The sequence below is a fragment of the Grammomys surdaster genome, unplaced genomic scaffold, assembly GCF_004785775.1.
Source record: "Grammomys surdaster isolate TR1022 unplaced genomic scaffold, NIH_TR_1.0 125863, whole genome shotgun sequence".
Classification (NCBI taxonomy): Eukaryota; Metazoa; Chordata; class Mammalia; order Rodentia; family Muridae; genus Grammomys; species Grammomys surdaster.
In genome coordinates, this window is record NW_021620689.1 from 1,282,506 (window position 1) to 1,309,104 (window position 26,599).

The 26,599-nt window shown below is 51.1% G+C and overlaps 1 protein-coding gene across 2 annotated transcripts in view; it reads right to left on the reverse strand.

The window, feature by feature from the left end:
• Positions 1–26,033, reverse strand: part of Grik3 (glutamate ionotropic receptor kainate type subunit 3) — a 208,077-nt gene extending 182,044 nt beyond the window's left edge. For both annotated transcript variants that reach the window (XM_028790109.1, XM_028790110.1), the window contains exon 1: positions 25,794–26,033. In XM_028790109.1, coding sequence (XP_028645942.1) covers positions 25,794–25,908 — 115 coding nt within the window. In that variant the 5' untranslated portion in view covers positions 25,909–26,033. The remainder of the gene's footprint in view (positions 1–25,793) is intronic.
• Positions 26,034–26,599: the final 566 nt, after the last annotated feature.

A 26,599-nucleotide genomic window follows, 5' to 3' on the forward strand; every position in this document is an offset into this window, starting at 1 on the left:
AGGAGGAGCAGTGACCTTAATAAAGCTCGGAGGGACAGAGGGACTCAAAGGCCCTAAATATAGCACCAGGCCACATGTAAGCTACTCATGAGCAGAGGCTGCCGGATCCCACAGGGACCGATGCCTCCAGCATCGCAGCAGCTGGGCCAGAAAGGGCTGATGATCTTTCTCTACACGTGGAAACAGGAAACATTCTCCTGCAAAACCTCACTGTGAAATGTGAATGGAGGAGGCTGCTAGGCCAGGGAAGGAGGACCATCACAGCCAATGTCTGCTTTGCCCAAGGGATCCCCTGTGCTGCTACCTTTGGACAAGGGGAGTCACCATGCAGAGACTATTGGGATATGGATGCTGGGCCTTTCCCAGAGTCCTGGATGGGGGAGGCTGGTTGCCTCTGCCTTCGGCAAACCACTCAGCCAGTGGATGTGGGTAGACAACAGTCTGTTCTGAACATCTTAGCTGGAGCCCATTGATGTGCCCCCTTTACAGGTGGAAAACCCGAGGCCTGGGCTGGTTAAGAAACATTATCCAAGTGTCACCACCAAGATTTGAACTAAGGCCTATCTGTACCCCCAGGAGTAGTTAGGACCCAGACGCTGTCCATGGTTCTGAGCTACAAGCACTGTCACACTACCCTGAAGGTAAGTCTTTTTAAGATGTTGTGTGAGACTCTAAGACTGTGAAGCTGACTGTCAAAGAGAGCAAGCCCACATCGTTGTCTGTGAGGCCTTTCTAGAGAAAGAGGGAGAAGGAGAAGATACTTGCGGGAGTACCATGGCTTAGAGCATCACATGTGCTGGGCAAGCCAATGCTTCAGTCCCCTGTGAGACTACAACGATCACACGATTTGCTTCTGAGTAACTGAGGCACAGAGCAAATGGTAGCTGACTCAAGGTAGAGAGTAAGCAACCGAGGGGATCAAGGTGTCGTTCTTGGCCCCAACATCCCCAGCTAACTTCTAAATTCTGTGGTGGTGGGGGGAGTGGTTGGCTTGGAAAACCTGGATCAGAGGCCTGACCTTGATTGACCAGTGTGATGGTTTGAATAGGAATGGCCCCATAGACTCATGTGTTTGAATGCTTGGTCCTTAGGGAATGGCACTGTTAGGAACTGTGGCCTTGTTGGAGGAAGTGTGTCACTGTGGAGGTGGCCTTTGAGGTCTCCTATGCTCAAGCTATGCCCAGTGTGACACACAGTATAACACCCAGTCTCCTTGCTGCTGATAGATCAGGATGTAGAACTGTCAGCTCCTTCTCCAGCACCACACGACCTACACTCCGCCATGCTTCCCGCCACAATAACGGACTGAACCTCTGAACTGTAAGCCGGTCCCAGTTAAATGTTGTCCTTTATAAGAGTTACTGTGGTCATGGTGTCTGTTCACAGCAGGAAAACCCTAACTAAGACAACCACTGAGGGAAGAGAAGATCTCCAAGCACAGAAGCTTGGAGACCTGAACGCATATTGGTATTTTACAGCCATGGGGCCTGGGGCAGAAAATTCTAGAAGATAACACAAGGACAGCACCCACACAACCTACCTACTGTGCACCAAACTCTGGGTGAAGCACCCCTTCCTTCACTCTGGTCTCCTTTCTTTTGTCGTGTGTGGTGTGTGCCTGTGTGTGTGCACACGCACTCACCTATGTGCATGCATGTGGAAGCCAGGTCAAGGCAGACATGTCTTTCTCCATCATTCGTCACTGTACAGTTTTGAGCAATCAATTCCCTTCCTTCCTTAGAGGTCCAGCTGACGTCCCCACGCTGCCTCTTCCTCCTCACCCTTCTGGCTGGTCCGCATGAAGAAGCAGAGAACTGTGGGTTTGGCAGGCAGCATGGGGCACTGGTGGGATGAGCCCTTTCTCTTGTGCCTCACTCAGAGGTCTGTCCAGCTTGACAGGCCCCAGCCAAACTCTGCTACTCCGGGGTGCTTAGGTCAAAAGACGCTGTCCCCAACCAGCTGAGACAGGCTCATTGCTGAGACACATCAGGGAAATGAATGGCAGTCACACACTGGCCTGAATCCAAGGACATTAGAAAACTACAGCAGCTTCAACCCTTGATCCCCATTCTTCTTTTCAAAAGGAAGAGGGAAACTGTGGTCTAGTTAAGGTTCAGATTCTGAAGCAATGTGGGGTCAAATCTAGCCTCCACCAATGTTGAGTGGCCCTAGGGAAAAAAACGTACACCTTTGAGCCTCAGTCTTTCCATCTGTAAAATGGGCATGTAATAACAATGCTGACCTCAAACTGTTGTTAAAATTAAGGTGTCTGATGAACGTGTAGCAATCTTCCTGTAAACATGAAGCTATATTAATAGTTTCCACATGCAAATGAGTTAAGGATATGAGTATGCTACTAATCTTCTTACTACAGAAAGAGGAAAACTGAGCCTGACAAATTTCCTTGGGAGAAAAATATCTTGTCCTTTTTTATTTAAGTATAGAATCTAAAGTGCTAGGGCTGAAGTAGTAATATATGTCTATAGCTAGACCAAGGTGAGTGTGTGTGAGTGTGTGTGTGTGTGTGTGTGTGTGGTCCTTTCGTGCAGAGCCAGAGTTCGGGGAAATGTCAGATTCTTGGAGAAGGAGATTTTAATTAGGTTAGAGTTGCCTCCAAAAAGTACTAAAATTAAATATGAATCCATAATGCATGGCATCATAGCTAATGGTATGCAAATGGGGCTGGGCCTGGCCAGCTGCAGCAGGAACTTAGGCGATCGAGGTAATTGGGAAAAATGTCCCTTGGCCCAAAGCCACAGTCCTGAGGATGTTGTGGGAGAGAGCAGGCCATGGGTGTTGGGCCTGATGGGGTAGCTAATGTCCCTTTAATGGGAGGAGGGCGGCTAATGTGGAGCCTGCAGTGGAGGGGCAGAGGGCAGTGCCACACCACTGAGGAAGGGGCTGGAGGCAGAACCAGGCCAACTCTGCTGCACAGACCAGCTGCCGGGGGAGGCTTGGGCTTCCCCCTGCAGCCTGGAGCTTTGACAGGAACGGTTGTGAGGCAGGAGGAAACCACATACAGCTGGCAATCTGGGTCCTGCCTGGCCCTCTGGCCAGATGTGTAACACTGAATGTCTCCCCCATACTGGGCTCTGTAACAGAGGAAGAAAGCTAAGCTCCACCCTTCGATACCCCCAGTTTTATCTGAGGTCAGACTGGGGTAGAAATATATTTAGAGCTGTAAAAAAATGGACAATTGCTGTTTTCATTTTAGCTGGAGAATAAACGAGGCTGAGTGTGGTGATGTACTCCTGTAACCCCAGCAAGCTGGAGGCTTAGGTAGCAGGACTGCTGTGAGTTCAAGGCTAGCCTAGGCTACATGGTAAGCCTCTGTCTGTAATAAGTAAGTAAATAAATAAATTCTTAGTAAGTAAATAAGTAAAAGCAGAAAGTGAGTATTTTCTATATATTCCTATATACTATGCAATTTCTATATATTCCTACATATACACACATTATATATATTTATTTGCATATTTCTATACATTCCTATATACTTGGATAATATTCCCTGGGTCCTCGCTACAGCCCTTCCGAAGCTGAGACAAAGTCAAGAAGTGAGGGGTTCAGGATTTCAAAACCAGAACCTGTTCTCCTAACAGTAATGCCACGGTGGGGTTAAAGATGCTGCCGGCTGGCATGGTGGCACTCATCTGTAACAGAGCCACAGTCTTGGAATAGCTGAGGAGGATGGAGACACCAGTGCCAGCCTGGGCTGATTAAAGAGGAAGCAGTCTCAAAAGGGGGACTAGGGAGAGAGTGGAGGGGCTCTATTCACATCTACCTGGGGCAACAAAATAAACAGTCAGCCGCCCAGATGTGCCCACTGCATCGTGAGGCCCTGAAACAACTGTACATTTTCAGGAGTCAGTCAGCTCTCTGGGAGTCAGTCTGTAGATGGCACTACATTCAAATCAGCCTTCCTCAGCTCCTTTCCAACTCCACAAACCTGTGACTGGCCCAGCACTCAGGAGAAATGCCATGAGCGGTGGTCACGGCAGCCGTGTGAAACCTGGAACATGCAGTCAGGCTCACAGGGCCTCAGTGTTCTCATCTGCAGAATGGGGAGCCTAAAAACACCCAGTGTGACAGTTAAATGAGGAGGCAGTGCTTGCTCTGTGCACCAGGTGACAACAGTGGTTTGGGAACGACATGTATCCGTTCATTTTATCCTTACTGGCCGATGCAGCTCCCATGGGGCTTCCCCACAAGACCCCACTGCCCTCCACACCCCCTGGACTCTCTCTTGCCTCATTCACAGACAGATGAGGGGGATAAGAGCGTGAGGAAGGCTGTGAGGTGTGTTGTGTACCAGGATCACTGTCTGTGGTTCCCTCCAACCCGAGGGCCTTCCTGCCGCATATGCACACCATGAAGCCTGTTGTATCCAACATTCATCTCGAGTACCAAATTCAGCAATACACATAGAAAGTTCCAGCAAGGTTGAGGAACTCAAAAGATGGAACATTTTAGGAGCAGTTTGTGGGTCCATTCTGACTCCTGGCTCTTCCAGGAAGGAGGAGAGCATGGTGCCTGTGGATCCCAGCAGGATGCGGGCCTCACAATGCCCAGGCACAGGGTGACAGCACATGTATCAGTGTCCAAGAAAGCAAAACCAATTCTTTGGGGGGCCTGATGGGTAAATTGACTCACACCCCATCCTCCCTCCATGCTTTGAGGTCAGAAGAATACCTGCCTGTGATCTCCAAACTATCAGAGTCCTGTCTGAGCAAGTCCTGGCCCAGGCAGAACAGAAAATATGGGTCTGGAAACAGCTGCAAGGTTTTTGAGATGGAAAAGTGTACAGGCCCTTCCTTTGTGAGGGAATGAGTGCCAGGGGGCCTTTGCCTATTGAGTTTTCATCAAAGTAATTTATTGATCAATACAGAGAACATGGCTAGTTCAGCGATTTTGTAAAAAAATCACCATGTGTTGAATACGAGGAGCACTTTGCTGGATTGTGGCACGCAAGGCCCCGCAGGATCACCCGTGTTTTATGGCCTTCTGGGAACCGGGCCCTGGCAGTTACAACTCTGTGGCTTTATTTTCATGACACCAAAACATTTGGACTGAGGAAAAAGATGGGTCAATCTTTCAGATGTTTTTGTCTACCTGGCTACAAATATCAAGACGTTTCTTGAACAAGGTCAGAACAACAAACTGGAGCAAGGGAGGCTGGGAAGAGGAGTGAGGTAAGAAAACATGTTGCCTCTTCTCCACTCCCAAGGCCACTGACCAAGCAGAAGCGAGGGGTTACATTTTCTCAGCATCTGCTTCCTGAGCCCTCAACCCCACCTCGAGAAAGGATGACACTTTGACACCTGGAGTTTCTTCTGCATTTTCAGATGATGCTGGCTTTGTGTTCCCAGAGTGACAGAGCCACGGAAAGTGAAGGTATATCCCCACACAGAGCATATTCCCTGACTCAGCACTATCTAGTATGATTTGTGCTCCTGGACCTCAGTCTCATGTGCCAACTTAGGCGGACATACTGGAAAGTGCTAAAACCGTGCCAATGAGCAATCAACATTCAGCAGACATGGCTGCTTCCAGTAGACAGAGATGGTTCCATGGGGACAACGTGCTACAGTAGTGACTCCGAGGGTCACCCCTCTCTCTCTGAGTGGGCTCCTCTCTCCTCAAACCCTGGAGGGGCCCAAGGAAAGGGGTTAGTGCCTCCTGTTACCATGGCTGCTGCTACAATGGGAATGCATCTGAGAGGTGGGGACCATACCGGCTGCCTCTTGGGTGGGTAAGGGACCCAAAGCATGACTCCCAGAGACTGGGAACAATGAGAAACACTGAGACAAACTCTCCCAGAAGCTGAGCCTCCACTCTGGTCTCTTCGGCCACTAGCAGTCTCCTAGGGTCAGGACCTCTCCCTTCCCATTGTACATTGTGGGGTCTGAACACAGTCCAAGGACATAGGGCTTAGACAGCATGCCAAAGGCCCCCTCCTAGTTGGTGTGAGGACCAAGATGTTCACTCCACATCTCTGATGTGAGAGCCAATACCTTCAGTACTATATCCCCAGAATGGGACTTGTTTCCAGGCCAGTAAGGCCAGATGTCTTAAATCCCAGGCTGGAACAGTCGGAGGCTCGGGATCCTCAAGTTTGGCTATGGGAGATAATCCGCATATCCAGCATGTATCCCAGCAGGCAGAGAAGCAAAGCCGGCCCTGAACGCCAAGAAAGCAAGAGGCCCTATTTGATCCAGAACTTAATCCAGTTGCACAGAGAGCTGGAGCTGGGCAAAGAAAACACTGCCCAGTCTCATCTGAAGCTTCCCATGCCACCTGCTCCAACGGGCCAGCGGGATGATGGAACAGCAGGACTAGACAACCTTCACAGATGCTTGCATGTGGAGAGCCGGGGACCCTTTGTTGAGAGTTGTCCTAGCAGGCACCTTCTGACAATGTCTGCAGAGCACTCCTGACTACACACAGCCTCCACTCTTGTTATAGGAAACCCACTGGTCGGTGTGAGGTACCCAGCAGCCTGTGCCTGCCCCCACTCCTGTTATAGGGAAGCCACTGGTAGGTGTGAGGTACCAGCATCCTGGGTTTGTCTGGAGCAGGAGACCATCTGCCTTTTAGCCACAACTCGCCACAACTCCTGCCCAAGCAGAAGAAGGCTTGGCTTTGCAAAACTATCGTACAGTCCAGAAGGAGATCGAAAAGGGTGTAAGCACAGCCTATTATCCGGGCCCAATTAGTCACTGAGACCGTGTTAGAGGGATGAGCCTGCGGCCACCTCAAGGACTTCAGAGAGTGAACAAGCCTGGAGGTTGTTAAAATGCTCCTGCTGAGTTTGACACCTGCACCATGTCCTCCCACCTCAGAGTTCTGGGAGGGGGGGTGTCTCACAGCACACCCGTGTTCACTAAAGCACCACCTCCAGAAAGGCAGAGCAGTTCCCAATGAGGGGACATAGAACTGGGAACATCAGATACATGCTGCCTGCTCCCCACCTCAGGCAGGGGCCGGTCCTATCCGGGCCATCTCACTTACGACTGCCACTCAACCTGACTTACTAGGACTTATTAATCCCCACTGGGAGCAGCTGGAGCAGCCACTGGGAACAATCGAAAGGGGGTACACTGCATCCAGGCACATCAGTTATCATATCTTGGGGGCACCAGCTTGGATGTCTCACTCATCGGCTTTCTTCATCCGAGGCTCCCGTTCCTTACCCTGAAGGCAGGGACAAGTCCACCTAAGGAGCCTATGAGAGTTAAAGAGAGATTGGTGAGAAGCTTGGGTGCTCCATAGCTGTGAAACCTACCACAGACTGAGACCAAATCCCTCCCTGAGTTACAGAAGCTCCTTCCTGTCCTCCTGGGAAGTCTAGTCAGAGAGGGAAGGCGGGAAGAAGAGTCCTGTCTCTGTCCTCTGCTTCCTTCTGAAAATAAAAACACAGGTCCACAAAACACTCAGTTTCTCCCTGAACTCCACAAAAAGTCAGCTTGAAGCAGGACACGGGCATCCTGTCACGGTGGGGGTGGGGTGATTAGAAAGCAGGGTGGGGGTGTGGTGCTGGAGAATGTGCAGAAAGAAGGTGGGCACCCAAACTGTACGGACAAGGTCCAACGTCTGAAGGTTAGGTGACTAAAAATTAAATACACAAATAACAGTTTAATGCAACTTAAAATTCAATCGAAGAGAGAGGCACGCATAGATTAAAAAAATAGGTACACACACACACACACACAAATTAGGTTCACACAGAGAATTCCTTGAATGATGCCACAAATGGTGGGTGTGCTGCTTTGTTTTAATAAAAAAGATCTTTTTTAAAAGCCTAAAACAAATATAGCCTGAGGCAAGCAAGGAGGACCACAAGACCTGCAGCAAGACCAATGGGACAGAAGAGAATTTCAGTAGCCATGAGTGCTCTTAACATAACTGGGGGAGGGCTCCAGACAGGCTTGGGGACTGGGAGTGAGATGCGCTTCCCTGTAGGCTTCTCAGAGCAGGCAGGGCTTCTGCTAGGCGTGCAGCGTGAAGAAGTGATTCAACAGGAGGCTGGAGAGAGATGGAGCTGAAAGCGTGGTGCTCAAGACACACAGCATCAGATCTGGAACCGCTGCACCCCAGCTGAGCTGCTCACACTGGAAATGAAATGATTCCTGGGTGGTCTTAGCAATGCACTCTGTGGCTGAGGGGTCAGGGTGGAGCGACTATGGTTCGAAATCCAGAAGGATCAGCAAGGATCCAGAAAGGTAGCATCTGCCCTCTCAGGGTCAGTCCCTGCAACTGGGATAGCTGCCAGGATAAAATGCCCTGTGAGTCCAGAGAGGACTGCTGAGGGGGGGCAGGCTAAACCAGGAGAAAGGGATGGGCAGGAGGAACCGAAGCAGAAACCATTGGGGAATTGGAGAGTCAAGAAAAGCCCTTTGAATTGGCCCACTCACCCAGCTTCTTGCTATGGAAACAGATACACTTAGACACACACACACACACACACACACACACACACGCACAGACACACACACAGACAGACAGACACACACACACACTGAACAACCCTGACAAGCAGGGTAGGGCAGGCCAGTGAGTTTCCACATCTTTTATGTGAGGTAACAATAGCAACAATGTGTCAGAACATTGCAGTGTCCCCACCTGTGTAACATAGACAACTACAAGTTCTCATTAGAAGTTAAAAACAACACTTAAACAAAGAAATAAGTAAAAGTGCTTTGCCTCAAATAGTAACCAAGTTTCTGCCCGGCCGCTAAGGAAAGCAAAGCTGTGTGGGCTGAATGTGCGGCCCCTCTCTGCGTGAGTTAGCCCAGGTCTTTCTGACCCTCATTATGGGGCAGGGGTGCATTCCACCCCTTGAAGGTGCTACAAGCATGGCATGACTCTCTAGAACATTCTTAGCACAGTGCCTGGCATGTGCTAGGTCAGCAATGGGTCACTCTTGTCAGTGGGTTGCTGTTGTTTGGATTTGTCATGTGACACTGTATTCACAGAACCATCTGGAAATTAAAAGTGGAAAGGAAGGAAGCCCAGTCCAGGCAGATCTCACGGAGTCCCTTCCCCAAGAGTCCTTGCCCTGTGGACTGTGCTCTCTCTCCTCTGCTCCATCTGCTAAACAGAAGTGAGATTGCTCCATGCTCAGCATACAGAAGGGCTCCTCATCCATCCCAAGCTCCAGACCCCAAGAAGACGGTAAGGGCCAAGCCAGACGATGACACAACACTTTCTTTCTTAGGCCTCCCTACCAGGTCATTGTGAGGCCCTAGGACACGGCAGGCCCAGCTGGTAGCCAGACACATCAGGTGCCTGATCACCAGAGGAGCTGTGAGGTAGGTAGTCTGCCATCTTTTCAGGGCTTGTTCTTGGGCAGCAGGGGACAGAACTTACTGTAGATTTTCAGTTCAGAGTAGGGAGCTGTGAATGAGGCTGAAGGCCAAATGGCACCCATGTTGCCCAAGGTATTGAGGACGCCTAGAAGACCAGGGCTCTTATACATACCTAGCCTGCATCCACTACTTGGATCCAAGGCTAAGGAACAGTCAGGCCTACGGGAAGAGCCCAAGACAGTGAATCAGGATGCTTGCTCTGTAAAACAGCCGTCATCCACCTGCAGATGGCATTTCCTTCCTCACCTGGACCGCTGAAACAGCATCCAATGAGCCTTGGACTTCCACTGAAGTCCTGCCCCACAGACACCAGGATGATGTTTCAGAGATGTGAGTTGGGTTCTGTCCCTCTCCCTCACAAAGTCCTCAGTGGCTCCCCAGTGTCCTCGGGATCCGGCCAAGCACCACTGCTGTCACTCAGACATCCCTCACAAGGATCACAAAGATCACATGGACATTTGTCCATTAATGTCACTCAAACATCCTCCAGGAGAGTCACCCAGACACTTGTCTACACTGCCATTGCCCACACTTGGACTTCCTTGAGGTTTTCAATATTGGTTTGAAATGTTTGAAACATGGTATTTGATCGTGCTTGCCTACTAAGCTGGTAGTTTCACCCAGGACAGCTTACACCACTGTAGGCCCCTTGGGCATTTAAGCACATTATAGTTGCTAACCGAGAACTTTTCCATCACTCCTTCCCCTCCCCCTTCACGTAACTGCCCTCTCTTGCTGCTTTAAGTCTCCAGCTGATGTCATTTTCTTAATCCCGAACTTTACTCCTGGAAGACGCTTTGATGCCTGCCTCTACTGCCAGACTATGAGCTTCCAAAGGACAAAGATCCTGCCTGCCTGCTCACCTTGGCACCTGGCACAAGACTGACCCACAGTGTGTATAAACTAAAGCCCCCCGTTGTGAGCCACCACCCTGTGAATGAAGCTCTGGCTCTGATGATTTGCTGCCTGACCTCAGGACTTCTGTCTCAGACACCAGCCTCTGCTCCTGCAGAAGGAAGCTCCACACATCAGAGACGGGAGCCAAGCAGGCTGAGGTCTGCGGTATGCTTGCTACCACATCTCCCAGACTTCCAGCTGGCTACAGCCACCAGTTCCCCTCACTGACCCGTGACAGCATCACCAAGACTAACTGTGGAGGTGATAGAGTGTGAGCTCTGAGTGATCTCGGCAACCGCCTTCTCACAAGAGTTTGGCCTCCGTGGGGTTAGCATAAGCTGGAGCTGGCAAGGCCTTGGTCTTTTCAGGGAACTCGGAAAACCTGGATGTCCTCAGCAGCCTTAGTCATACAGCTGGGCAAACTGAGAATTTCACAGGGAGAGAATCCCGGGATCCTCTGTGACGTCATCGGCCAAGCTGTGTGTGTCTCCATTACAGGAAGCCCACCAACCCCATGAGACAGTTTACTGAATCTTCAAATAGCACTAAACACAGAACAGCTGATACTGGTCAGCACTCACTCGTCTCAATCCTGCAGGGACCTCTCAGGCCAGGTTCGCCCCCAACACACACACTTGCTTTAGACCTCAGAGATTTTTTTCATTACGTATTTATTTGTATATACTGGAGTGGGGTGCACATGTGAAGGTCAGAAGACAATTTGTGGGTGTCGCCTCTCCTTCCACCATGTGGGTCCTGGGTACTGGACTCAGGTAGGCTTGGTGACAAATGCCTTCACTGGCAGAACCATCTCACCAGCCTGAACTTAGAAATCTATAGACACTCTTGTCTTCATGTCTTTAAGTTCCTGTCCTTCTCATATGTGTGTATCTCTCTCTCTTCCTCTCTCTCTGAGTGTGTGTGTGTGCACGCATGTTTGTGGATGTGTACTTGTGTGTGTAGGTGTACATGCATGGACGTCAGAGAACAACAATTTCAGATGTCATCCTTAGGAATGTCACACACTTCTTTTGGTACAGGGAGCTCAGAGACCCTTTTCCACCTCCTCAGGACTGGTATTACATGTGTGCACCACTATACCTGGCATTGTCTATGTGGGTTCTGGGAATCAAGATCAAGGTGTCATGCTTGCAAGTCAAGAGTTCTCCCAGCTGAGACATCCATTTCCTTGGCATGATTCAGGTACTCAGTCTCCAAAGCTATGTAATGGGAATAGCAGGCAATGCACCTATTCCTCTTGGGTGGCAGAGACTAATAAGAAGAAAACACTACCTCTAAGCTGGAAGAGGAGTTTACAGGAGGCTTGGCCCGTCCTCAGGCTCTCTGTCCAGTCTCAGCAGCAAAACAGCTCACAGAAAAACCTGCCCTTTGCCTGATGAGCCAGGCTGTAGACCGTCTGCCCTCCCCAGCCCCAGGGAGATTGATGCCTGAACTGACGGATCACTCCAATGTATTAGGTAGATAAAGAAATTGATTATTCCATAAATCATTGTCTCCATGAAAAAGGGGCCAATTTTTAAAAAAAGAAAATATTATAAATCTGTCCAAACCCCTGTGAGGGAAAGTGTGTAGCCATTTCAATTTAATTGTCTGAGAGCTTCTTTGCTGGAGCTCCAAAAAGAAAAGATGTGGGAATGAATGAGACTCCAGCTAGAGGTTCTTATGCCCTTAAGAAAGGCCGGGTCATGCCCTGAACCAGAGAGTTTTATTTACCCCGCAGTAGGAAGAATGCAGATAAACTAGAAGTAACGGAGATTCCACCCTTCAGACATTCAAAAAGTGGATGCTGGGGGTTTGGGAGAGGGCTCAGCACGTAAAGTGTTTGTTGCATAAGCATGAAGACTGGAGTTCAGATGCCCAGCACCAATGTAAAAGGCAGATACGGCTACGAACAAACGTAACTCCAGTGCTTCGAGGTAGAGACAGCAGCCCCAGGACCAGATGGTCTAGTCAAAATAGCATGCTCCAGGTTCAAGGAGGGACACCACCTCAAGAACTAAACGGAGAAACAACCAAAGAGGACATCCAAGCACTCTTGCATAGGTTAGTGCTCTCTCTCTCTCTCTCTCTCTCTCTCTCTCTCTCTCTCTCTCTCTTTCTCTCTCTCTCTCTCTCTACACACACACACACACACACACACACACACACACACACACTGCTAATCTCTTTCCATCTAGAAAAATTAGATAGAATTCTGTCTAGGGAAAGGGAAAAAATGAATCCTTCAAGGAGCCAGAGGGGCTGGAGGGGGCTGGAGGGGGCTGGAGGGGGCCGGAGGAGGGGGCATGAGAATTCCTGGCAGAAAACAAACTGAAAAAAATTATCTGGAAGGGGCAAGGGAATCTGGGAGGGCAGAAGCAAAGAGGAGCAGAGAAAGATGGGCTTCCCTCCCATGTCTGCAGTGTGACATGTAGCCCAGCTCTGAGCCTCTCTAAGTTTCATTACTTCTCCCAGAACATAGACAAACAAGGAACCTCCCAGCACAGGGCTTTGATGTAGGCTCTCTACACCTCAGTGTGAGGGACCACGTTGTTATCAGTACCTGGATCTCCCATGAAGACCCCGAAAAGCTCCCTACCTCAGGACGCAGCTGCACCCCACCCTAGCAGTTGCCTGTCTGTGCTCTTCGACACGGAGTGGGCGCTCCACTAATGTTTGGTGAATCAATGAGTCAGCCCAGAATCCATGTGAAAAGGACAGGAAGTAAACGCAAAATTACAAACAGCATAAAAATAGCCACATTTCCAAGTCAGGTTTTTTTTCCCTTCTGCTTTCTTAAGGGTAGAAAATAAAAATCCCCAATCCCTTGATGCTGACATTTTTCAAGCCAGAGTCTCCAAAGCAGCCGTAATGGAGGCTGCCATCTACTCTCACACTGCATGTTCTAGATCTTTCTATCTGCTGTAAGCTTCTGGGGCCATCTTGCCTCTGATGTCCCAGGAGCCCAAATGGCAAGTCCTCTGTTATTCTGACATGTGTGGTCTTCTTTGTCTCTTTGGGTTCTAATGCAAATTCTCCCAGCCAATTCTTGGTCTCCTGGTGATGGACAAATCCTCCACCTCTCTCACATCTTCTTGTCTAGGATTGGCCTCTGTGGTACCCACCCGTCACCAGGCTTCTCTGACATATCCAGGTGATGATGCACCTGGAGCAGAAAGGGACTCTTTGAGGGAACGCTGCAAAGCTGTGACACACTGGTTTCCTATCACCCGAATGAATAGTAATTTTATTTATTAGCAGAAAATAAGGTTCTATTACAGGTGTGCAGGGCTCCACAGCTCAGGAAACAATAACACAGAAAACACGTTTAAGAAATCACATTTAGCAGGATAAAACTGCATTACAGAAGCCCACTTACCAAATGCAATGTGAAAGATGATGCCGGCAGGCCGAGCAGAGACTTGTGGTATCAGGTGTAATATCTGACAGGCAGATGTTCATGCGTTTTGTCATCTGCTCCCGCTCCCTAGCAGACACGCCGTACATGGCGCCAAAGATTTAAGAACTGTTTGTGTTGAAGGAGAAACGGGGAGAAATTCTACCCAGAGGCTGCATCTCCCTTAACCGTGAGTTACTGGACTCTAACAAAATTCTCAGTGTCTCCTCACCAGCTGTGGGCTTCTTAAAGACAGCTGTCCTGTATGGGACTAGCAGATCCCTAGGGAACCTGCACCAGAAGGCTAAGTGCGACCTTAGCCATACCAAGGCTAGAAAGAGGAGCCCTAGAACAACACAGAGCTTAGGGTCCTAGCCTAGAAGCAGGCTGCTCTCCGTGGTGCTGAACACAGTGAGTCCAGGGTGACCCTCCTCACAGGGCTGTTAACTGGGAGGAGCTTTATCAACACATACAGACCCAATCTGTATTCTCTCTGTGTGCAGAGGTCAGGACTAGAGGTCGATGCTTCAGCCTTGTTTTCAACACAGTCCACCAAGAAGCACAGAACAGGTCACTCCTCCTGTCCTCAGTATCCTTATCTGTGGCATCCTAACCTTGGCCGTGCCTGCACTGGTGGTCTGGTTCTTCCATGGACCCTGACAGCATCAAACACGATGACCTAGTCTCCTCCCATATTAAGAAAGGACTTCCCAGATTCAGCTGGAAGACCCAGGCTCTACTTCTCTTAAAAGAAGTGAGGGAGTCGGTCTCCCTGATGGAGGTTTCACCAACCCTCGCTCCCCAGGGATCAGCTGTAATTCAGTTTAACCTGAGAGTTCCCCCATGTTTTATTTACTGATTTGATGTTACGAGACATCTAAAATAGACGGCTGTCACCTCTATTAAACTGGAGGAAAAATGGCCTTGTCAGCAACAGGCTCTTGCTGCTCACGAAGTGTCGCCTGTTTCCCTACGGAAGGATGTGAGAAAATGGGAGGGCCTAGCTCTAGAAGGGGGCTGTTCCCCTCTGCTATGTCTGTGAAGGGCATGGGGTCGAGGTTATGTCATGAACTCATATCACTCGCAGCTATACCATGGTGGCAGACAGGTCATTTAGACACTCAAGAAGGGAGACCATCACCAAAGTCCTGTTTCCCTAGTGATCAGGGAAGACTGCTGTCACTCTTTGGGCTTTGGACAAGGAACATCTGCCAAGCCTCCGCTTGGTAAGCTGGCTCTACAGAAGCAAACTCCCTTGGGACATCTCTGGCAAGTATACAGTACATGTACACACATACTCACAGTCAAAGCTCTCAAAGAGAATGATGCACATCCTGAGTCTCCAGGATGACGGCTAACCTCTGTGTTACACCTCAGCTGTCAGTCTGCTGTCTACACATCCCAGCAGGATCCAGAGAGGTGGTAAAGAGGGAAGACTGGCAAAGGTGCAAGTGGCTCAGCCATAACTCCACCTGACAGCCGCCCTGAGTGATCAGCCTGTTAAGGACCAGATGACACAAGTTCATATCCTTAGAGCAGTTCCCAAGAGAGAAGCAAAGATGCGGAAGAGCAAGTGGGAAGGAGAGAGGTGAGGTCAGAAAGGCAGAGGGGTTGTGACTGCATCCTCACTCTCTTCTGGAAATGGATAGCTGTGTCTCTCGCAAGGGGAGAGCCATCAGGATATGAATCAGAAAATGGATGGGATATTTATTTAATCCTGGGATTGGAAAGGAAGGATTCACTGACCCCAGCCACTCCGGTACAACCCAGTAGACTGGACGGTGAAGGTCTTGATATAAACCTGAAACCAACCTGAGTGTTGGGAGAAAACCAGAGGTTGCTCATTAAATCCTCAGGGATGAGACAGGAAAGGAGCTGAACTGAATGACAAGGCAGTTAGGTGGCCTTCTGTCCACATGGCCATCGTCATGGATGGATCCATTTGCTCAACCAGTGTTTACTCATCCTCTATGATGGCCAAGCACAAACTGTGCTGAATACAGAGCACAGCAGAGAGTGTGCCATGTTCACCCTCTGCTTATTATCTCTGCCGTGACTGAGAACAACGCAGTGAGCACTTTACCCAGGGCAGTGAAAGGAGGCTCTGGGGACTTGCAGAAGGCAGTGGAGGGCAAGAAAGGCTTCCTGGAGGAAGATACATGTTGGCAGAGAGGTGAGTATGCACAGAAGTCGGCCAGATAGAAAAGCAGGGCAGACGTCACGGGTGAGAGTGAAGAAGCAGAGCATCCTGGGAGGCCTCAAGCATTTGCTGGAGAAGAAGAGAAGATGTGAGGTGCGGATGAGCCATGCCTGAGTCCAGAGACTTTGGCCACTGCCAGGCACTGATGTCAGCCATGTCCTGCAGGAAAACAGACATGGCTGAAGAAAGAGAAGGCCTGTCCATCCCAGGCTCTCACGACATGAGGCACGCTACACAACATAACAGGTAGTCCCTAAAGCTTCACCACTCTGAACAGGGGTCCCTAGCTCCAGCCTACAGGCACTGCATCTCTAATGATCCCAGGAAGGAAGCCACAGAGGAAGGGGATGGTGATACTTTCTGAGATGGGAGTTGTGGGAACAGACCTGGGTGGTCCACCAACAGTGAAAAAAAAAAACTGCAGGCAGACTCACAGGCAGGAGATAAATGACAGGCCCTGCCTTGAGGATGAGAGTGGTTATAGACTGGTAGTGAGTTCTGTGGATCTCAGGAACCAGATGCGGTGGCCCATACCTTTGATCTGGAGGCAGAGGCACGTGGATCTCTACGAGTTCAAGTCCAGCTTGGGCTATATGATGAGACCCTGTATCAAAAGAAAAAAAAGACCCCATGATCTCAGGAGATCACCAGTGTGGTATAGTAGCAGCTCAATAAGGAGAAATGGCTGCTTAAATGCCTGAAATAACATGGAGTTGCATTGTTAGAGGCCAGGGAGGTGGATCTGATTTCAATCCTACCGATTTCAATAAGCAATCAGTACAAGGGCAGACATGTGTTGGTGGGGTTAGGCATCATCAGGACAAAGAAAATCCTTCATATTTGTCAGGGTGGGATGGGGAGCTTGCCTCAGTTGATTTCAGGGTGACCTAACAGCAAGAGCAATAGAGAACAGCTACTGAATGCCTACATGGGGGAATTCTAAGCACTTCCTGTGCTTTAACTCACCAGTCCTTACCAGATGCCGGGAGACAGGTATGGTCCTTGTGAATAGTGTTAAGATATGTAACCGTTTGCCCAAGATCACACAGGTGGGAATTCACAAAGACGGGCTTTAAAGTTAGTCTGCTGGATTCAAGAACCTGTAAACTTATCCTCAATGCTCAATAGAAAAAGTTTGTATTGTCCTTGTTGTCATTTTGGAGTGTGTGTGTGTGTGTGTGTGTGTGTGTGTGTGTGCATGAGTGTGCCAGGCTAGCTGGTTCTCACAAAATCCTCTGGTGTGAAAGTTACTGCTCCCGTTTCCCAGGTGAGGGGATGTAGACTGAGAAGTGAGTCATCCAAAAGTCACACAGGCAGGAAGGAAGGGATTTTAAAGCTAGGTAGCTGGATGCCAGAGTTCAGGTTCCCAAGATAGGTGTCCCGCTGCCTCCTCAGAATTGCAGGCAGATGTGCTACAGCTTCTGAGGGAGGGACATCTGCAGTCAACACTGCACTAAGGACTGGGTAGGACCTAAAAGCAGCAAGCTCCCTGAGACTGGAGAGAGGCTATGGTATTCAGGTAGAGGTGGGCTACAGGAAATCCTCCACCATGTTGTGGCATGATTTCTCAAAGGGTAACATCCAAGGTGGGCACTATGGCCCTCCATCATCCCAGCACTCCGGAAGCTGAGGCAAAGGGATAGAAGAGAATTTGAGGCCAGGTCAGCCTGTACTATGAAGTGAGACACTGACTCAAAACAAGGAAGAAAAGCAAACAAGCAAAGCAGGTGGTGAGAGGAAGAGGGGGAGGGAGGGAGGGAGGGAGGGAGGGAGGGAAGGCAGGCACAGATCTCAGGTCAGTAGCACTCACTTTAGCAAATCCATAGGCCTCACCCTTGACCAGCTAAGTGGTAGCCTTCTAGGGGCTGAGGTCCTGGTAGTCTGTGTTTGAAAGAGTTCTCTGTGGTTCTGATGAATGTTAAAACTGGAGAGCCCGAAGCCCAGAATGACCCCTGGAGTTCTCTGCAGCCTGGATTCTTCCCTGTAGATAGGAAATGGGATGCTTGGAGCCCTGGGAAGTCTTTGGCTTTCCTCTCCTGCTTTTCCGCCCAATTGGGCAGCTCTTAGGAATAGCGCATTCAGTTCTGCAAAGCGGAGGCAGGGAGGCTTTGCAGAGGTCCCCGGCAATGCCATATTTAAAGAGCTCGTTCCTGCAGCTTTTCTGAGAACTCTATAAAACCCCTTCCAGCAGCCTGTCTTGAATAGCAGGAGACTTAATTGTCTCCTATGGACTGGAACCCTCTTGACACAAACAGGAAACTCGGCACTTCGTTCTTTCTCTCTCTGCTGTCCTTAACCACCGTTCAGTACAGCACCAAAGGATCTGGAGTAGAGGCTTGACACTCACCCCCCCCCCCCCAGTTATGCTGGGTTCAATATCTCCTACCCTCACATCACCGGGAGGACTTCCTCCCCAGCTTTTGCCTTCACTACCTGGCACCTCCCAAAAGAGCCAGCAACACCTGTCCTGACCCAGCCAGAGATCATCTCCCATCCCTACTGACCTGTCCAAGAAACAAACATTGAACACCCTATTTAAGAAAAGCTGGCTGACCAGAATTCCTCAGACTAATCCCTCAAGAGCATCCCACCACCATCCCCTGAGTTTTCTCAGCTCTGAACACAGGCTTTTAAAAAAGCATTTCAATTAAATTGCTGCAAATGCAAACGCAGCGCCCCAGGCTGCAGGTGTGTGATAAATAATGGTCCAGGAGTGTCCTAGGAAGGGCTCCTCTCTTGCCCTTGTAATTGGCACAGCCGCTGGACTTCCCCATTCCACATTAGGGCACGTTGGTATGTGCACAGAGAGTAAAGTACATAGGGAGTCGCGCGGAACATAAGCTCCAGGGTGAGCACAAAGCCCAGAGCATGAGCTTCAGAGCTACGTCTGATGGCAGAGACATGGCCTCCACCACGGGGGTGGAGGGGAACCTTCCTCCTCCTTCTCGATTATTAAACGTTAGGCTCGGGACAAAGAGATTCACACCTTTAATCCACACGGCAGCCCTGTGAAGGCGGTACAGTAAGGCTCAGCCATACACAATGCTTGTAGGTCAGAAAGAACAGACTAGACTCTCATTACATGTTAAGACTTCTATCTCAGCTAACGAGGAAATAGAGGCTCAGAGAGGAAGTGACTCAGCCCGGGTCTTGCAGCAAGCACACTCGAGTAGATTCACGCTGAACCGCCAATCAGTTTCATCTGGACAAACCCAGACACGCCATTATTTGGAGGTGCCAAAAAAATAAAATCCACAAGTAAACTCAGACATGGTATATGAGGCCCACGCTGGCTTCTATGTGAAAAACATAAAGGAAAAAAAACCTAGCTTATTATCCATAGAATATATCATTATGAAACATCCATTTTGGTCGTGATGTGGGAGAGGTGGCTGTGGCAACCTTGGGCAGAGCCTTGTCTAAAGCAGATGGCAGAATCACAAGCATGAGAGAAAGCCCAAATCCATCCCGAGCCTAACCACTGTCAAGGTCAATAACACCAGCAAACATGTACACAAAGGTCAAAAGAAGAACCAGGAACTTGTGCTGGGACTGAGCTGTGAGGAGAAGAAAACGCCAGCAGGAGGGACAGCCTGGGCTCTGGAGGTAATTCCAAATCGAACAAAGTCAGTTGGGGGAAGGGTGGCACAGAGGGCTTTGGGGCCTCGCTGCTGTAAAATGTGTTAAAAGGGAAGGCCAACAAAATCAAACTGCCCGCTGTCCTTAACTCTAGTTCCCTGGCCCCTCCTCCAGTCTCACCTCTCCAAGCCCCATTGGCTAGGATTGTGTCTAGCAACTAAGCACCTCTAAATCCAAGAACTGAGGAAGCTGAAGCTCACCCAGAAGGAAGGGAAAGTCCGGATTTAAGGAGGCACTCATTGTTGCATCACTGAGGCAAGCTCAAAGTCCTCATCTTCTGTGAGCTTCCTTAAATCCTGACACCCCCCCCCCAAGGATCTTCACCGGGCTCCAGGCTCTGAACTGGTCTCTATCTACAAGAATAAAAGCAAAGACGCAATGTTGATTGTTGGACTGACTTACGCCTTTTGAAAAGACATCACAATTATCTGACTCCTAGAGACAGGCATTCTATATTTCCCCCCACTTTGCAGACAGGGAAGCTGGACAATGATAGTGTGGGGACCCCTCTGTCCAAGCCAATCCTAAATATGTCACTGCTGCAGTAAGTGACACAGCTCCTCCATTCACTAGCAGAGTGGCAGTTGCTGACAGCAACCACTATGTCCTGTGCGTTGCCCACCAATCTCAGTTCCAAACCAGATAGGCTCCATTTAGAAGATGGGCATGTGACTCTTGCTTAAAAATAGAACAACATAAAAACTAACAGTAGCCTGGAAAGGATGATGGAGAGGGGTAGGGATGAGACCAGGGTAGGAAACAGGAGGTGAGGCAGGGGAGAAAGAACAAAGACAGCCCGTCCACCATGTATCTTCCTTTGCCAGCTCAGGGGTGACAGAGGCTGGAGGCGAGATACACACAGGGCCCTCAGGGCTCAAAGCTTTGACAATGTCTTTGAGGATATCCTGGAAAACTCCTGGGAAGCAGAGGGATTTCTGTGAGTTGACTGGCCTCAACCACAGAAGAATCCGGCCTTTATCTGGGGCTTGGATTAAAGCTCTGGGCAGTCAAAAGGCCAAAGCCAGGTGGAGTACAGAAAAACATAAGAGTGTGTATCTCCCTAGACATCCACTCATTTTCACAGTAGTCTATATACGGCACATCAGCAAGGGGAGCCTGATCCTGCATAGATCGCTGATGAGGCTAAACAAGGCACAGAAACCATCCCAGGCCAACCAGAGCCTCAGAACCACCCAGCAAGACCTTGTTCAGCTTCCAGAACCATGGGCGACAGGGCCTGCATTTAGCCCCTTTATAAATCATTGCTATCTTCAAACTACACAACCATCTCTGAGCACCAGATCTGGAGGTCATCTGACTGCAGTTCAAGTCCTGTGTCTACTAAGAACTAGCCGTGGTTTCTGGGCAAGTGAGTCCACCGAGCTTAGTTTCTTTGTCTGCAAAATGGGGAGCGGTACCAGCAGCAGATTGTAGAGGCTCCATCAGATAATGGAGAAAATGCTGCAGCCACATTCATTGAACACTTACTATCTCTCTGCTACTTGTCATTGTTTGGAAAGCACTCCGAACAGCTTGGCAGCTATTAAGTGCTCAATAAACTATGGCCATGGCATTGTTGCTGCTTTATTATTTTGATTACGCTCCAGACTCAGTGGGGCCCCAGGCAGGAGACTCAGCGGCCTTCTGAGCACAGACACACTGCCCTCTGCTGCTGCTGCTGAGAAATCAGCACCTGGAAGCCAAACACTCCAGGCCAAGGCCAAAGCCAAGGCACTGGCTCTGTCTGGCCCTCTGGGGGATTCTATATTCTCGTGGCTCCTACCCCACCTCTCTAGCCTCTGGATGACACACCAGGATCTTCTGGTTGCAGGCTCCAGAGATGGACCTTATTCTTGGATGTCACTTCTCTGTTGCTAGGCATATCCTGGAGACCTCTATCCCCTACCCACTTTTACATGACCCAGTGAAGTATCAGAGCTCAGTTGCCTCTACCAGGTCCAGAGCAAGGATGACTGGGAGATGGCTGACCATGAGAGGATAGGGAGGCCTTGCCTCTCAAGCATCAGAATCAGCGCTAGCCACAAAGCACAAATCTCTTCCCCCAAGCCTGCAGCTTCCCTTCCTTAGGCCCCCTGAGGAAGGGTAGTTCTAATGCCTGCAGGATCACCTGGACCTTTTGTCTCTGCAGGGTACTCTACTTCCCAGTGCTAGAACACCGTGCCTGTGTGATCACTGGGGCCCTGAAGAGGCTCACAGTTGGCGTGTCACAAAAGATGCTCAAGGGAGCCAGGCACTCCTGCATTTTCTGTGAGGAGCTGAGAGCAACCCCTTTAAAACAGCACTATGGGCTAGACTTCTAGACTCCACCCACCCTGCGCAGCCACAGGGGGATGCCCATGACCTTGGAAAAGCTTAGCCCAGCCTTGCTCACCCCGCACAAACCTAAAAACCCCAGGACATCTTGATGCCAAAAGACGTTCGGCACAGTGCGAGCATGGAGAGGGGGAAATTAAACTCCAGCTGGAGAAGAGGGAAGCCTGAGCTGACAGGAGCAGCTGGGCTGGAAAGTGAAACAGAAATTCCTCAAGTTAAAGCTTTCTAAGGCCCCTCAGGCCACTCCCAGGTTTTGTCTGCAGCTATTTACTCCTAGGGGGGAAGCCCTATTGATCTTCATTCAGCGGCTGTCTGTTCCTACAAGGCGCAATGTCTCCACAAGTCACCAGTCAAGAGAATTCCTCATTGTTTTACACGCAGTGACTCTCACACTCAGGAGACGAGTGTTTGGGACAATTTGGATGATCTGATCGCAGGAGGGGAACAAGGAAGGGGTTGCATTGCCCCGAGAAGGGCTGCTGCACCTCTGTACATTCAGATACTGCTTAGCTCTGCCCTGAATGTGGAGGCTCCAAGAACGCAGAGCTGGGCGCGCCCTTCCCTCCCACCCCCTTACACCTGCTTTATGTCTCTGCAGTCATTTGGCTTTGAATCCCCCCACTGGCTGGCCAGAGATCAAGACCAGCCTCTGAGCGCCTCATCACGAAAAAGACTCTCCATGCTTCCCCAGCCGCTGTCATACTGCCTGGCTCCCTTTTCAGATCCCAAGCAGCCCCCAAACCTACCTACCGTATGTCTGTAGTTCTAGGAAAGATATAAGCAGAAAACCTACATTGATGATAACTGTTTCCTGGCAGTCTGTTCTAAAGGGAACTTGATACCACAGTTAAAATGTCAACCAAACTGTGTACGTATGGGGAAACTGAGCACCAAGGTGGGAAGAAGAATAGAATTTTATCAAAGTGATCTAGTTCACTGAGAGCAGAAAGACCAGGAAATCCAAGCCTCTGGCCTCTGTGTCCATCACCTTCCTCTTCAGCTTGTAGATTATGAACCTATAAATCCAAGTCCCCAGTGAAAGGTCACTAAGTCTCATTTGGCTGAGAAGACCCAGAGTCTAACTGCTTATCCTAAGTTAAGACCTGGATCCATCCAAACAACAATAATGATGACAATAACAGTAAAACGCAGAACAATATGCCTCACGAGCCTTCAATGGCAGCCCTTGATTATCACACACAGAATGCATCTTCCACATATTCATATAAAATAATCAATGATCATTTTTTTCCCGCAGACTACAATCCAATTACTCTCTCTCTCCCTCACTCTCCTTTGTTACTTGCAAACCATCCAAGCAATCAATGCCTTGACCTCTCCCTCTGATAGACACAATTACAAAAAGACAGAGCAGTGCAATTCATCTATTCAAGACAGATTGTTTGAACACTCTGTCACACTGCTGAGCTATCCATCTCCTTGTCTAAGAGGGAATTTCAGCCCCCAAAAGAGGCACAAAGAGAAGGGGCGGGGAACACACTCCCCAGGCCCGAGAGCCCATCTTGCACCTGCAGGTAAACCCTCTCTGGTCCTGTGCTCAGCGACGACGCCTGGCTGCTGGAGATGGGATTCGGGCTCCAAGCTCCAGCAGCTCCAGCAGAAGCACCCAGCATGCTTCAGAGAAGCTCAGCTTCCAGGACCTGGATCCCCTGAAGCCGAAGCCAAGAGGCCTCAGATTCCAGAGATGGAAATAAGAGAGACGGAATCTAGTCTAGCCAAGGCAGTATCTCTGGGTTGCAGCATGTCCTCCTTCCCTCCCTCCTCCCTCGATCTTTGCTTCCTGCTTCCCTGTGCTCTACCTCCAGCTGAGGTTCAACTTCAATCTCTAGAAGGACAGAAGCTAAGCTCCCCAGGCAGCTCCAAAGAAGCCCAGAGGCCTCAGATCCTTCCCATCCTCCACCCAAAGCTGGCCCTGCTCCAGTAGTCACGTTTGGCATCAGTACAGCACCCCAGTCCTCGGGCTGGGAATCAAATAGGGCAGGGCTCTTGGATATAAATGGCCTGGACCGACACGCTAATTAATCCTAGGGCTTAATATGAAGAAGATTAGAAAAGAGGGGGCCCTGTCATCTCTAATTGCAATATTACACTGTGACTCAAGAAAGGGACACAGGTTTGGAATGTGTTCCTCCTCCGGGCAATGAGGAGACCTCTATGTTCTGTCTCAGTGACAAGGGCAGGTGAGGACCAGTCACTCTGCCGATTTGTAGCCCATACTTCTGAGGCTGTGGTTAACCTGTTCTTGTCTCTCTAGGCCTCCAAAGATTTCCATTCCTGAAACTGGACTGGAAACATACCTATCCCACCCTCTGGAGGGGGAAGACCAAGGAAGATAGGCCTGCAAAGCATGGTAGTGGTGAGGGACACAGAACTCTTCGAGGTTCCCTTTCTATCTCAAGGACATTCTACCATGAAGGTCCCCATAAATCACAAGAACTGAGAGAGGAAATTGGAAAAAAAAAAAAGCAGTGGCCCACTATTAAACGATTAGCTAGAATGGTGACCAAGCCAGTACTGGGGCAGTAATAGAGACAGAAAACATTCTTGGCAGCCCAGAGAAACCTGGACTTCAAAGGGTTAAACTTGACTATGAGGGCTGTCCCCAGATTCCCCCCAGGTGCCTCTTCTTCTCTGCCTCAGGGTGTTTTGCTTGCCCGTCCTAGTACCGGAGCGGATTGTAGGTACGCACTAGAAGACTTCCACATCTGCAGATCTGAGGATCGTTTTCTGCCCCCATTCTGAAGCTGAGTTCAAGAGGACGTGGCTCCTGGGAGAGTGAGCGAGAGGACTGCCTCCTAGGAAAAACCTCAAGTACATATAACCAAACCTGGCCCGAGTTCCCTAAATCCTCATCGCACCGTGTACCACCCAAAGTCCGCTCTTTCAGGAGCAAAGACGGCTCCTGGAAGAGAGCCTCGGAGGAGGAGGAAGGTGGCCCTGCCTGGGTAGAGCTCGGTTGGCTGCGCACCAGATGTTGGTGTCTGGCGAACCCGAGCTGTCCAGGTCTCCGGCCTGGTGCGGGCAGCCCGCGGTAACGGAGGTTCCTGGGTAGCCCAGCCTGGCTCAGCCCTGCGCAGTGAGTGGGCTAGAGACTCGCGTGAGCTCTCGCCCAGCCCTGAGCGCCGCCGCGCAGGATGCCTCCGGCGGCCACAACAAAGTTAAAGCCCAGAGTAAGAAATCTGCAGCGGTGAGAGAAGCGGAGAAGCCAGAGCCCCAAAAAGCCGCGCGCAGACCGCCAGCCGCCACCAGCTGCGGAAGGATTTCGGCTAACTTTAAAAGCCACTCGCAACCCTCGGCCGCCGTCCCTGGCTGCGCTGGGCTGCCTCCAGCGCTTCCTTTTCCCAGCCTCGGTTACTCCTCGTCGAAAGAGGCCTGGGCCTGGGGGACCCGCTCTAGCGACAAGCAGGGGACTGCCCCTCTCCTGCCCCGCGCCTCGGCCAGCTAGGGGCATTAAAATACACCATCCTAGTCTGGCGAATCCACTCTCTGTACCCCCTGCCCGTGACAGTCCCCAAGCTCCAGCGAGGTGCCCGTGGGGGGAGAGAAGTTGGCGCCTTCCCCAGGGCTCCCACTCTGCGCAGAAGCCAGTACCAGAACTAGGTCTGCGGCCATCCTTGCTGACAGTCGCGGCGAAATTCCCCCAAGGCGATGGTTTAGGGCTAGAACCTTCGCCACACTCCACCGCGTCGCCTTCCCCGGAGCATACCCAGGTTCCCTCGCCACCGCGGCCCGGTTGCCTCCGCCCCGTAAGTAAGGCCCCGCGACCCGGGTTTTGGAACTTTGTCCTCCCCGCCTAGAGCTCCCAGCAGACACCCGAGCCCTGCAGCCTAGAGGGAGGTTGGGACAATCTTTCGGATCATGTTCAGAGCACCACTATCCCCCAATTCCCGTCCCCACCCGAATGCGCAGAGACCCCCGGTTCTAGGGGAGCCCTTACCGATCCGGATGACGTGGGGCATCCCGCGCGAGTCTGGGATCCAGAAGGCGCACACGAGGAACCCGGCCCAGTATTCCCAAACCAGACTCCGGAGGCGCCGCCAGGGAGCGGTCATCGTTGGGCGCCACCGAGCGTGCCCGGGGCGCGGCCGTGGCGGGCTCCCTGGGGCGGCAGCTCTAGGCTCGGGCGCGCAGCAGCCCCCGAGGCGCCGCCTGGCCCAGCCGCCGGGCTCCCGAGCGCCTCTGCGAGTGGGGGGCGCCCCGCGGCGCTGCGCACATCTTACTGGGGGGCCGCCCCGCCGGCGCCCGCCCCGCCTCGGCTGCCGCCCACGGGCCGCCCGCGAGCGAAGGCTCCTGGGCTCCGCCCGGGCTCCGCTCGGACTCGGCTGCGGCGTCTCCGGCTCGCGTCGGCTCGGCTCCCGCGCGGGCTTCCCACCTGCCCCGGCTGCCGGGCGGGCTTGCACGCGTCTCCGGCCGCTCCTCCTCCAGCCGCCGCCGATGCTATCGCCCGGGCTCGCACAAAGCCCCGGAGTGGAGTTGCACGCGCGCACACACTCCCTCCCAGCCCCCTCCCCCGCGCCCTGCCTCCCGCCTCCCGCGCCGCCCGCCGCCCGCGCTCCCTCCGCGTACTCCCCCGCGCACACACGCTTCCCACTCACACTCGCCCGGGTGCACACTCGCGCGCTCACACCTGCGCAGGGGGCGGGGAAGGGGACCCTGGACCGGATTTGGGAGGGGGGGGGACACCAGGAGGATGGAGACTCTCCTCCGCAGCTCAGACGTCCCCATCTGCCCTGCCGCCCCCAG